The sequence below is a fragment of the Mus caroli genome, chromosome 10 (genome assembly GCF_900094665.2).
Source record: "Mus caroli chromosome 10, CAROLI_EIJ_v1.1, whole genome shotgun sequence".
NCBI lineage: Eukaryota > Metazoa > Chordata > Mammalia > Rodentia > Muridae > Mus > Mus caroli.
This window is the reverse complement of record NC_034579.1, coordinates 75,706,852-75,720,741: the sequence shown is the minus strand read 5'-3', so window position 1 is coordinate 75,720,741 and position 13,890 is coordinate 75,706,852. Positions and strand designations below refer to the sequence as shown.

At 39.5% G+C, this 13,890-nt stretch overlaps 1 protein-coding gene and 1 pseudogene across 1 annotated transcript in view; one reads left to right on the top strand and one right to left on the bottom strand.

Moving 5' to 3' along the window:
- Positions 1–8,338: 8,338 nt before the first annotated feature.
- The window catches only part of LOC110303018 (zinc finger protein 431-like), an 18,402-nt gene continuing 12,850 nt past the window's right edge, over positions 8,339–13,890 (bottom strand). The window contains 4 exon segments of the mRNA XM_021173904.2: positions 8,339–10,316; positions 10,319–11,814; positions 12,366–12,426; positions 12,626–12,752. Coding sequence (XP_021029563.2) covers positions 10,204–10,316; positions 10,319–11,814; positions 12,366–12,426; positions 12,626–12,752 — 1,797 coding nt within the window. The 3' untranslated portion in view covers positions 8,339–10,203.
- The window catches only part of LOC110303021, a 476-nt pseudogene continuing 298 nt past the window's right edge, over positions 13,713–13,890 (top strand).

Here is a 13,890-nt window from a genome sequence, read left to right as displayed (position 1 = left end):
GCCCCGTCTAGATTCCTCTCTTTTCAGATCGAACTGCCATTCTCAGTTGAACCGTTCGTGTTGTGGACTGCGGGCAGGCCGCAACAGATAAAGATGGAGCAGACAACAGCCAGCCAATGACTGTCCCAAATTAAGACACACACCATGTGAGAGAGCCAACCCCTGACACTATTAGTAATACTTTGCTATGCTTCCAAACAGGAACCTAGCATAACTGTCTCCTGAGAGGCTTCATCCAGCAGCAGATGGAGACAGATGCAGAGGCGCAGAGGCAAACATCAGGCAGAGCCCAGGGAGTTGTGTGGAAGAGTGGGTAATGAAAGTAAGCAACTCAGAGGATCAAAGACACCACAAGAAGACCCACAGAGTCAACTAATCTGGGACCTTGGGAGCTCACAGAGCCTGAAACACCATCCAGGGATCATGCAGGAACTGGAGCTAGATTCCCCACCCATTTGTAGCAAATGTACTGCTTGGTCTTCATGTGGATCCCCTAGCAAGTGAAACAAAGGCTATCTCAGTCTCTGTTCCCTGATATTGGATCCCCCCCTCCCCAAATGCTTGTTGTTATCTTCCCTGTTAACACAAATACAGAGCCTCTCTCCCAAAATAGCATGTCCTTGATCCAGCAACCCAAAGTCATCAAAAGTATATAGAAGGATTTAATTTAGCAGCCTGTTTTTTATTTAGGTCTGCTCTACTTTGTCCTCTCAGATAGAGGATGTGTAATACCATTATAACCACCAAACTCACAATCACCTTAATTTTGATAATTAAAATAACTGAAAACAATTATTATTTATTGAAATAGGGTTTCTCTGGGTAGCCTGAGTTAACCTGGATTTGTTTATAGATTAGATTGGCTTCAAACTCATAAGAAACCATGCCTTTGTCTTCTATGCATTGAGATGAAAAGTCTGGGTTTATTTCTTTACCTATATATCCTTAAAAACATTTAAAGCAATTTCCATTTATTTCTCCCTTCTATCCTTAAAAACAAAGTAATTTTCATTTATTTCTCCCTTTTATAGAGATAAATGTCTCTGTAGATAAACATACTTACATCCTCCTTCTCCTTATATAAATTGAATTAATATCCTTTTCTATATTTAATATTATTTAAATTCCCATCTATTTACTATATGAGTCTACTTTCAGGGCACCATAAGTGACATGTGCTAGGCTAAGCAGTCCCAGTATTCCCGTGGAGCCCACATTGAAAGAACCTGGTTGCTTCTGATAATACTGACATCTTTATGAAGGTGATGAGCATCAATACCTCCATATGGAGTTACTTCAATTATGACAGGCTAGCCACTGGGTGAGAAATGCCCTGATTTCATCTGAGGACAGAATGCTGTCCAAGAAGGACAAACACAAAATAAACAACTACAAAGCTCTGCCAAAATAGGATACGCTAATTCTTCATAATTCCTACTTCACTTAAGGTCTGTCAAATATTCTGAGCCAAGAGACTAAAAATAGATACTCCAATATTATAAAAATATTGGGGACTCTCCAGACAGTCAACTGTCTCTGTCAATTATTTAAATTTTAAAAACTATGTTGTTACACTTCTTACATAATCAGATATTTATTCCTTCTCAAATCTCTGATGAGATTAAAGACTAAATATAATCTCATAATTAAAAAATTATTTAACATTAAAAATTCTAGATTTAAAAAAGATAATTCTCAGGTGATAATACAAGTTAAAATCAAAATAATTAAGATATAAAATTATAAACACATTAAGATAGATAATAAAATCTTTATCTAAATTGCCAAATATAATAGACATCATAAATATATACCTTATAATTTACATAATTATTATGATTACATTCAATTTATAATGAAGAAAAAAAGCCTTTACTGATAACACTGAGTCATTACTTACTACTTACTATGTCTATCTAGGCTGTTCTTAACTCCAATTGGCCAGCCCTCAGGGCCACGGTTGTATGGCTCACCTAACCCATGGTGGCCTCTCTTTCTTCCTCTTGCACCTTCTTTTCTTCATGGTTCTCTAACCACAGGCCCAGGGACATTCTAACCCCATCTTTGTCCCTTTGGCCCAGCTATTGGCTGTTGGCACCCTTATTTACCAATCAGAAATAACTTGGGGGCAGGGTCACTGGGGCTATATGTAGACTCTAGGTCTTGGAGGCCCACACTTGGCATTACAATAAACAGCAAGACCAGACCTCAACAGATTAAAGAGTTATAAAATTACAACACATAGGTCCAGAAGGCATAGTTGTGTTTCTTCTGGGATGGGAGGGTTATCCTGGAACTTGGAAGCCCAGGAACCATATAGCACTGAAGGAAAAAGTATCTCAGTAGAAGGGCATCCTGAGCTCAGAAATCACACAGCTCTGAAGGAAGTCTCAGTAGAAGCATTGCAGCTCCCAAGGGAGGGCCTCAGACCTCCTCCTTCTTCACTTGTACTCTTCATTGCTTCTTTGTTTTCTCAGCACCTTCTGACAACAGAGTAACACCAGGCAGAAAACCTCATGAAAGAGATTTATGGGAGGCTCTAGGATGTGGAGGATGTGGATGGTGATGACTCCAGGGGTAACTGCCCTGTGATTCCAGGAGTAGGAACCAGGGAACTGGACAAAGGGCAGGGCTTTTCAGTGCAGGGATTTCCAGATTGAATATTGGGGGAATTTCAAGTCCTGAGCTTGGGGAGTTCAGGGTTTTGTGAAAAGCTCAGGCATTGGTAGGTTTTCATGATCAGGGATTTGTGGGATTATTTCGTCCCTTTTCCTAGCAACTGCCCATGGGTTAGGGTGAGAAACCCTTCCTGGATATAGCTGGCTTTTGTTGAGGCACCACCTCTGTGGGACTGCTGGGGAGCATGGAGGGGGAGGCTGGAGAGGAGGTGCTGCCACTGTGGACAGTTCCTGTGGGACAGCTCTTACAGCGGTGTTCCATGAAGGCAGTAGGCTGAGGCAGGAAAGGTGTCAGCACCGTGGACAGCTCTTGAGGGGCAGCTTCTGCTGAAGCTGGAAAAATGATGAAACCCCACGGACAGCTCCTGTGACACCACCACCCCACCCGCACCCCCGCCCCAGGCTGAGATGCCATACTGCTGCCATTTTGATGAGAGCTGCCATTTTTGACAGCTCTGAAAGAGCATCTTACCAACGCCATAGGCTGGGGCAGGAAGGATTGCAGCCCCTGCACCCTCCTAACCTCTCCTGTCCTCTGTTCCTCATGTTGTTTCAGGCCCCTGATAATCTACAAGAGCCAGCCTTTCTCTTCCCTCAGGCACAGAATCTCCTCACAAGTCACAAGCATCCCAATTGTCCTGTCCCCTACCCACAAGGCAACACCACTTTAGGAGAGGTCTCTAGAACTATGCCATCCTGAGTGTGAGGCAGATTCCCACTCGACCCTAGGCTACCCCTATCCCTTATAGGTAGGTAATGGTGTCCTTGCCAGAAACTGGGGTGTGAGGGAGCTTCCTCTTCTTGGGGGCTCCTTGCTCTTCATGGTTGGACACTGAGCTCTTCCACAAAGAGAAATAGGACATGGGGCCAGGCCAGGATACACATGAGATACAATGTTGTGAGCCATGCTCCCCCAGCTCCTAATCTTTTTAGGCTATTTACATAAAACCTGCCGAGTTCCCTTTATCCTGTGCTTTTTTTCTTTTTTCTTCTCTTTTTTTCTTTTTCCTTTTCTTTCTTTTTTTTCTTTTTTTTTTTTTGTGGGTGCAGCAAACTTTATTGATGGTATTCAAGAGAGTAGGGAGGGCTCCCTAGGCCCCTCCTGTTATTATGGGATGGCACTGTACAAGAAGATGCCGCTGTCTCTGTAACAAGGAGGAAGAGAGAGCCTTGGTTTTTCAAGATAGGATTTTTCCTATGTAGCCCTGGCTATCCTGGAACTCACTCTGTAGACCAGGCTGGCCTCAAACTCTGAGATCCACCTGCCTCTGCCTCCCACGTGCTGGGATTAAAGTGGTGCACCACCACTGCCCGGCTATTCTGTGTTTCTCTTATTGTGTGGTTTGTTGCATTGAGTCCAAGTGGGGAAAGATTTCTAGTCTTTCTCTTCCAACTGGATTTTCTTGTTACTTTGTCCTGAGACAGGGTCTGGTGTAACCCAGGGTGGCACAGACTTAGCAAATTCTTGAGCCTTCCCCGATGCCTCCTGAGTGTTGATGACAGGAGCAGCCCACCATACCTGGCTTTGCTGTACCAACAATGGAAACAAGCAGCCTACAAACTGAGCTTAAAGGACAGCTTCTGAATTCTTTCATGTATTAGAGAGACTTGATGCCTCTCTGCATGCCCTCCCTGTTCCTCACACAATGTTATCACACCACACTTGGCCAAGTAGTGGGTCATAACAAATTTGCCACTGACATTTTGGGGTCTGCTTTGGAAATACATAAATTATAACACCTAAAAGTGGTCCTCCCTCAGGCTATTAGTTCTGTTGCTTTTAAGGAAATGGAAACCAGCACCTTGGCTCACTCATGTAATCACAACACGTAGAATGCTGAGGCAGGAGGATTCTATGAGTTCCATCAGAGTCAGAGGTATATTGTGAATTTAGGTCAGTTTAGGCTACAGTGTGATATCCTGTGTAGAAATGAATAAATAGATAAAATTTAAAGAGTCCACCCTTTCAAAAGTGTGAACTCTGGCTGTGAAGATAAGGAATGTCTATAACGTGATTAATATTCCATTTCTTAAAGAGCTTCTTAAACTTTTTACTACTGTAGACTGGTTCATTGTCAGTTTTGATAGAAGTAGGCAGCCCATAACAGTCAAGGTTTGTATAAGAGAATATATGGCAGAACCATTCTCTGAGGACTGAGAAACAGGGAAAATGTATTAATGAAAATGTACAGGGATAGCATCTGTGGCACAGGAGCCAAGTGCCACAATTCATCAATTCATCAGCATTCTTACCTCTGGGATTAACACCAACTATATGACTGTGACAGTATAAGGAGGCACAAGTAGGATATTCCTGCACAATTGTCATGTTTCTGTAAATGGGATGAAACACATGAAGTCTATTAACATTAGTAGGTAGGTGCTGATGTCCTGTTCGAGAGAAGCAAATAATAAGACAGGTTAATGTATCAGCTTGAATATTCCCTTCTACAATAAAACCAGGGAGGTTACACTATGCATGAATATGAGTAAGAAACAAAAGATGTGGGCAGGTTTTAAACAGATGTTACAGTTCCACTGTAATGGAAGCATAAAAGGAAGATAAAATTAAAGCAGTGTCTACTGCTGCAAATAACCCCACAACATGAACAGAATCTGAAATGATTTATAAGGGTTTATTAATTAGTCCTAATAGAGGAATCAAATCAGCTAGGTCCAATTGTTCAGCTAAGGAAAACGAAGTATTAATAGATTGATGAATAAAAAGTGTCTGGAGCCTGAATCCCTCCTATACCATTTGATTAGCCATCCATGACTTTAGTGTCTGCCTGTGGAATGGGAGAAGTTTGGACAGCTTTTGTAATAACAAATTCAGTTCATATGAGGGAATCCCACATCTTGCCAGCTGGATAATGAATTCCTATCCTTCTGTGGTAATCTACAAACAAAATTTGAAAATTCGTAGTCTGTGTAACACTCTTAAAACCTCATTGTTAGGGGTAACACACCGACCGCAGCAAGCACCACACCCACGCAATCGTTGGCACCAAGTCATCCACTCTTATAATCAAGCATGAAGACTAAGGAAAGCAGTTCATATTTTCTAAGGAAAGCAGTTAATATTTTCTGACCATTATGGTATAAATAAATTCATTCCAAAGGTTTATTGTCTTGTGTTATAACCTGTAGGAGACATTTTAATGGGTAAAATAAGTAAGTTTAAAGGCAATTTAGGATCCACATGATACAGAAATGCCTCTTTTGGTCTGAATTCAATAGCTGTAGCTTTTCCCTTGCTTCTTGAGATAATTCTATCGAGGGTTTTAAATAGATTGCTTAATGGACTATTAGGAGTTAAACATTTTGATTTTGCTGAAATTTACTTGAAATATGATGTACATGAGACAAGGAAAGAATTTATAAACAAATTCCTCTTCCCTGTATGCCCTAGCTTCCCTCCATTGTAAAGTTACCTTGTACACAGGCTCTCTTGGTCTTCATCAAGAAATGGTGGGAACTTAAGATTAGATTGATGATCAAGTCTTTTCCCCATGCTTCAGGGGGATTTTCAGGCAATGGAGTATGGATAGCTAAAAGCTACAATAAAGGAGATGAGGGGACTGACTGTCACCTGGACAGGAACTGGTGGTACTGTTTTTACTTTCAATTTTACTTGAACAGGGGAAATATTCCTTTTATTTTGCTTTTCTATTTTTTGGCTCTTTAACCAGCTTTCAGGTTTGATTACCCAGCTTTGAGGCAGTCTAGAATTCAATATTAATATCGTCCTTATTGTTCTTAAGTATTTGGAAACAGTCCAAATTAATGGCCAAGTGGCCCAGAATTGAATGTGGATCTTTTAGCCTAGTTCATCTTCCTTTTCAATATTCTCTTAAGACAATGTTCCATACTTCCTCACCTAGAGTCCTTCGTTATGGACTTTGCATGATACGCCCAGTAGGAGAATTGAGTTGAAGACAGAAGAACCAAAAAACAATCAAGTTTGTGATCTGCATACATCCTGCAGTCTCCATTCTACCAGAGTTAACGCTCTCTGCTTTGGCTGTGAACCTTCTTGGCCTATGTTCTGGCTAGTTTTGTGTCAACTTGACACAGCTGGAGCTATCACAGAGAAAGGAGCTTCAGTTGAGGAAATGCCTCCATGAGATCCAACTGTGAGGCATTTTTCTCAATTAATGATCAAGGGGGAAAGGCCCCTTGTGGGTGGGACCATCTCTGGGCTGGTAGCCTTGGGTTCTATAAGAGAGGAGGCTGAGCAAGCCAGGGGAAGCAAACCAGTAAGAAACATCCCTCCATGGCCTCTGCATCAGCTCCTGCTCCCTGACCTGCTTGAGTTCCAGTCCTGACTTCCTTTGGTGAAGTGTAAGCCGAATAAACCCTTTCCTCCCCAACTTGCTTCTTGGTCATGATGTTTGTGCAGGAATAGAAACCCTGACTAAAACAGCCTGTTTTAAGTCCAATTTATTCTATTACTTATACAGTTAATTAATTGTGTATTTAATATGCATATATACCAATACATCAAAATAATTGTATAATTACTATAATTAAATCAACTATATTGTACATATAAAACAAATTTAAGTAATTTAAAACAAATTTCTTAAATTACTTAACAATTTGAAACAAATTGGATTAACTCTTGAGTAGTTAATCTAATGGTAGGCTATAGCCTAATAATATCTACCATTAATTTTTGAAAATCAATAAGAGTTTGCAACTGATCTTTCTGATTTGTAACTTTTGTGGTTGAATTTTCTGTTATTTCATAACAGAAATAGTCAATAGAATCTCCTCTCTGTAATTTTTCAGAAACAATCCATAAACCCATGCATGGCAGAATTCTTTACGCTTCCTTAAATATTTATTTCATCTAAAGTATCTGCATCAGAATTAGCCCCCAAAAAATCCATGTAATGATAAATGATGAATTGAGAAAATTGCTTACAAATTATTTCTAACAGTTGTAGCACAAAATATTGACATGAAGTTGGCATATTCCTCATGGAAGAACTTTCCACTGACACCTTTTTACTGGACCACTATTATTGTAAGTAGGCCCTATTAAAGCAAACCTTCCCTATCTTGCTCTTGCAAGGGGATAAGAAAGCACTCTCTTTAATTAGTATCATAGGCCATGGCTTAGGTAATAAAGAAGGTAAAGGAATTCTAGGCTGTAACGAATCCATTGGTTGAATTAGTCTATTCATTGCTCTTAAATCTGTTAACATTCTCCATTTTCCTGATTTCTCTTTTATAACAAACACAGAGGACTCCATGGGCTGGTAGACTCCGTTGAGCCTGCAGCTGCTCTTTAGTATATGTACTGCCAAAGCAAACACATCTCCAGCTGCTCTTGTACCAGCTACTCTACTGCCTGTAACGTACTCTTTAGTTAAGGGTCACTGATCTACTCACACAGCCTTGTCAGCCAACCACTTTAAGGGTAGGGCCATTGATATAATTTCAGCAATGGCTTTGTTTACAAATTTGGAAACTCCATCCCTGTGATGACGTGTTTGGACAACTGATGCGCCCTGGGGTTGGTTTTCATGACTGAGATAGATAGATATAGATATAGATATAGATATAGATATAGATATAGATATAGATATAGATATAGATATAGATATAGATATAGATATGTGTGTGTGTGTGTGTGTGTGTGTGTGTGTGTGTGTGTGTGTATCAATGCCTTCCCCAGGAACATCTACCATCTCACCCCTAGTTTCATCAGGGGTGCTCTCTGGAAATGCAGGAATATTATACTGAGTACCCAAATGTTGTAAAAGATCCATTTGCCATAAATGTATGGGTGTATCAGCCACATAAGGTCTTAACTTTCCTATTTGACCTTCTGGTCCCACACATTTAAGCCATCTCACACTTCATTTTTAATAACTTCCCAATTCCCAGAAACTGTGTATAAACTTTTTAAAGTGGGTCACTATGAATTCCAAGACCTTTGTGAAATACTAGTTATATCTGCTCCTGTACCCACCAAACCTTCTATTTCAATACCACTTACCTGCTATTTTAATTTTGACCTCTCGTCATAAACAACTGTTCACCAGAACACATGTTTTCCAGTACTTTCAACCTCTTCTGTTCTTTCTACTAGTGCAGGTCTGGCTTTGATACAGGGAAACAGTAGCAGCTGAGCAATCATCACCTGCATTAAAATGCATCTCATTTTTTACATAGGCCATAATTTTAATTTCCTCTTTGAAATCTTCATCTATAATTCCTGGATGCACAATGGACCTTTGGAAAGTCAATCCACGCCTTTCCTAAGTCATTCCTACTGTCCTAGCAGGTAAAGGACCATAAACCCTGTAGATATTTTGTAACATTAAATTTTGGGGGATAGAGTAAGATGTTTATATATGGCCAAGTCTACAGCAGTACTTGCACTAGAAGCACATGCAGCAGTACTTTAGCATGCACTAGATCCTCAATATTAATTGAAGGTTTTCTGCCTGATTATTATTTCATGGCTTACAAGAAACACACACCTCGTACTTTTTGGCTGCAAAACCTCAGACCAGGTCTTGCATTTTTCAATGATAAGAAAATTGCCTAGGATATCTCTGCTGGACCTACACTTAGGGGTCCAATGGCAAGCCTTGCCACATTGCCTGCACACATCTGGAAGCCTAGGCTGTTTTTCTGGTTTATATTAACAAAAGCCATTACCCTTAGAGATGCTTTGACCCTGAACAAATGTTTTATGAACCAAGTACAATATTTCTCACAATTAATGCACCAGATATTTTGAGATCTGAGACCTTTTGAGCAGCTCGGTCACAGTGCCTTTGCAAATGACCAAATTTCCCAAAACTGAATCACCAGGCCTCTATTGGAGACCACTAGCTTCACCTACAATGGCACACATTAGAAACAGTAGTACACATCGGAAACAGAGAGGAAAATGAACTCACATGAGGACTTTGGGTCTCCCAGATGATGACCTCATCAGCCTTAACTGCAGCTTCCCTCACTCACTGAGGACATTCTCTGGACTAATTTGTGGTTCTGATAAAGTGTTAAGAACAAGTATTTGTTCCTCAGAATAAGATAAGATAACCCACAAAAATGGATGGCAGTATAAATATCATTTTCATTTGAAAGTATGTTTTATTATTCAAGTTTTTCTGTGTTCTTCTCTACTTCGGTAACACTTTGTATACAATCTAAGAAGAAGACAGTGTTTTAAGGATGAAATGGTTCTACTAATCTTACATAAGCACCAGTGAGATGACTCAGTAGGAAAAATATGCTTGTTGTGCAAGCCCTTACTGCATGTATTAGATTTCATGGTGTTTCTCTCCTATAAGAATTCTTTCATTCCTTTGAAGACGACTATAAGATGCAGAGGTGTTGTCCCATTGATTACATTTTAAGGTTTCTCTCCAGTATAATTTTTTTGATGCATCTGAAGATTACACTGATGTGCCAAAGCTTTACTGTTTCAATTACATTCATAGGATTTCTCTAGTATGACATGTTCTGTGATAACGAAGACTACTCCAATATGCAGTCTTTACCGTAACACTGAGTAACTGTGACTTGTAAAGGATTTCCCACATTGACTACACTCAGAGGTGCTTTCCAGTGTGGTTTCTTTCATATATTTAAAGATGGTGGAAGAGATGTAAACGCTTTAGCACACTGATTACATTCATTAGGTTTCTCAATATTATGATGTTTTTCGTGATTTCGAAGACTACTACGACTTGCAAAGGCTTTACCACATTGATTACATGCATAAGGTTTCTCTCCACTATGACTTCTTTCATGTTTCTGAAGAAGACTGCGACGTGAAAAGGCTTTTCCACACTGATTACATTCATAAGGTCTTTCTCCAGTGTGAGTTCTTTCATGCATTTGGAGACTACTGCGACATACAAAGGCCTTACTGCATTGATTACACTCATAAGGTTTCTCTCCAGTATGACTTCTTTCATGTATTTGAAGAAGACTCTGACGTGCAAAGGCTTTACCACATTGATTACATACATAAGGTTTCTCTCCAGTATGAGTTCTTTCATGTATTTGAAGACTACTGCGAAGTAGAAAAGCTTTTCCACATTGATTACACTCATAAGGTTTCTCTCCAGCATGAATTCTTTCATGTATATGAAGGTGACTGCGACGTGCAAAGGCTTTACCACACTGAGTACATACATACGGTTTCTCTCCAGTATGACATCTTTCATGTATATAAAGATTACTGCAATATGCAAAGGCTTTACCACATAGAGTACATTCATATGGCTTCTCAAGAGTATGATGTTCCTCATGATTTCGAAGACTACTACGACTTGCAAAGGCTTTACCACATTGATTACATCCATAGGGTTTCTCTCCAGTATGAATTATTTCATGTCGATGAAGACCACTGTTATATGCAAAAGCTTTACCACATTGATTACACTCATAAGGTTTCTCTCCAGTATGCACTCTTTTATGTATTTGAAGATGACTGCGACCTATAAAGGCTTTACCGCATTGATTACATTCATATGGTTTCTCTCCAGTGTGAGTTCTTTCATGTATTTGAAGATGACTTCTAGTTGCAAAAGCTTTCCCACATTCATCACAATCATAAGGTTTCTCTCCAGTGTGAGTTCTTTTGTGTTTCTGAAGATGACTGCGACATGCAAACGCTTTCCCACATTCATTGCAACCATAGGGTTTCTCTCCTGTATGACTTCTTTTATGTATTAGAAGATTGCTGCTACGTGAAAATACTTTTCCACATTCACTGCAATCATAGGGTTTCTCTCCTGTATGAGTTCTTTTATGTATTTGAAGATGACTGCGAGTTGAAAAGGCTTTTCCACATTCATTACAGTCATAGGGTTTCTCTCCTGTATGCGTTCTTTCATGTATTTGAAGAGAACTGCGACTTACAAAGGCTTTACTGCACTGACTACACTCATAGGGTTTTTCTCTAGTATGGTTTTTTTCATGTTTTCGAAGACTACGGAAATTTGCAAAGGCTTTACTGCATTGACTACATCCATACGGTTTCTCTTCAGTTTGGATTCTATCATATATTTGAAGAAAATTGTTACAGGCAAATATATATTGGTTCTTTCCATATCCCTTATGCTCACAAGGCTTGTATTCACAATGACAGATGTTATACCTATTAAAAGAAAAATAACAAACAAGAGGTTTCACACTGCATACACACAGGTGAAGTTTTCATTCCACGTAGATATGTGCTATAGGGATTAAGGGTTCTCCATGACTGCAACCTTCTTGCTTCCCATAAACTGTTGTTCTCACTAAACTTTGGAAAGTCACTAGAAGTATATGAGTAGCCCTAGCTTTACTATGGACCATTTGCTTATAAAGTCTTAGACATACACTAATCCCATAACCAATGTGCAGGCTTTTTATAATACTTGAATGAGATGAAACAAATAAATTGACATTTCAACAATGTGGTTCTCTCAGGTTGTCTAAAATAGTGTCATGTATTAAGATATTGTTTCCTTGTCTTGTTTCTAAAAAGAATGCCTTATAAACACAGCTCAGCTACCTGAAATTCAAGTACATGGTCTTATGAGAATTTATTAATCATCAATATACATAATGCTGTACTTATTTACACTGTTGCTTTTCTTTAAAACTTAAAAGTAAATTAAATTTTCTTCAGTGATACAATTATATCAGCTTGCACATGAAATTTACCTTCTATGTCTTCTATAACTTTGATAGTATTCTTCAACATTGTGGTCTTCCAATTTGTAACCTAAAATACAGTACCAGAAAATTTATGATATATTATTAGATAGTATGCAAATTTTAAGTCAGAATCTTTGGTGAAGTTGAGAACCATGTCTGATTATTCACCACATTCTTCCTCTGTCACAATAGAAATCACAGTGCACCAATAACCAAGAAACACTTGTTCCCTTGTTTATAAAGTGAAAGAAAACTAATATTCTTACCGATAGCAGTGAGGTTCCAGTAGGTTTCCAGCATCACATCTCTGTAGAGACTCTTCTGGGAAGAATCCAGCAAAGCCCACTCTTCGTGAGAGAAGTTCACATGCACATCCTCATAGGTCACCACAGCCTAAAATATCCCACACATGTACATAATAGATATGGTGAGACTGCATTGTAAATATACATTCACTGAGAATATATTTACATAATTCTGGGTGCTCTACACATTTATTCCTTATCACATATTTCAAATGCAGTCAGCAAGACATTTTACAAGTAAATAGAAAAGGGGATCACACCACTCCTTTTCAGGCCCACTGAATTCCATATGCCACTGCAGGAAAGGTGACTACTAACAGATAACACGGAGAGACACTCACACGTCCTTATTATAACCATAAGGAAGAAAGCTGGGTCAGCAGTTAGGAGCACATGTTGCTTTTGCAGAGGACCTGGATCAAATCCTAACACTCGCTTGAAAGTTCCCAGCCATTCATAACTCCACATCAAGAGAATCCAATGCTCTCCTCTCACTTCAGGAAACATCAGGCACACAAGCAGTATACATCTATATACATGTATATGTGAACATATGTATGTGATACACAAATACATATATATATATGCATATATACACATATGCACAAAAGATTCATATACTTTTTAAAGATATATTTATTATTATACATAAGTACACTGTAGCTGACTTCAGACACACCAGAAGAGGGTGGTCAAATCTCATAGGGGTGGTTGTGAGCCACCATATGGTTGGTAGGATTTGAACTCAGGACCTTTGGAAGAGCAGTCAGTGCTCTTACCCACTGAGCCATCTTGCCAGCCCATGGTTTTTTTGTTTTTTATTTTTTTTCAAAATCAAAACTCCACAAAGGTAGCAAGAATGTTAAACTGCAATGCGATGATCCTGAAGCCTCAGTATTAATGTCATGAATGGATGCCACCCTGGTGAAAACAATACCCTCTGCCAAGGTTCCAAAGTCAAGCTGTGAGCAAAGCTCGGCACAGGAGGAACGGCGTGACACGTACAAAACCTAATTATGCTTTCTGAGCTGATAGCAGTCCTGCAAACATGGTGGATGTTCCTAAGACCCACCAGACATTCTGCAAGAAATATGGGGAAGCACCAATCCCACAAGGTGACACAGTACAAGAAGAGCAATGAGCCGGGCATGGTGGCGCACGCCTTTAATCCCAGCACTTGGGAGGCAGAGGCAGGCGGATTTCTGAGTTCGAGGCCAGCCTGGTCT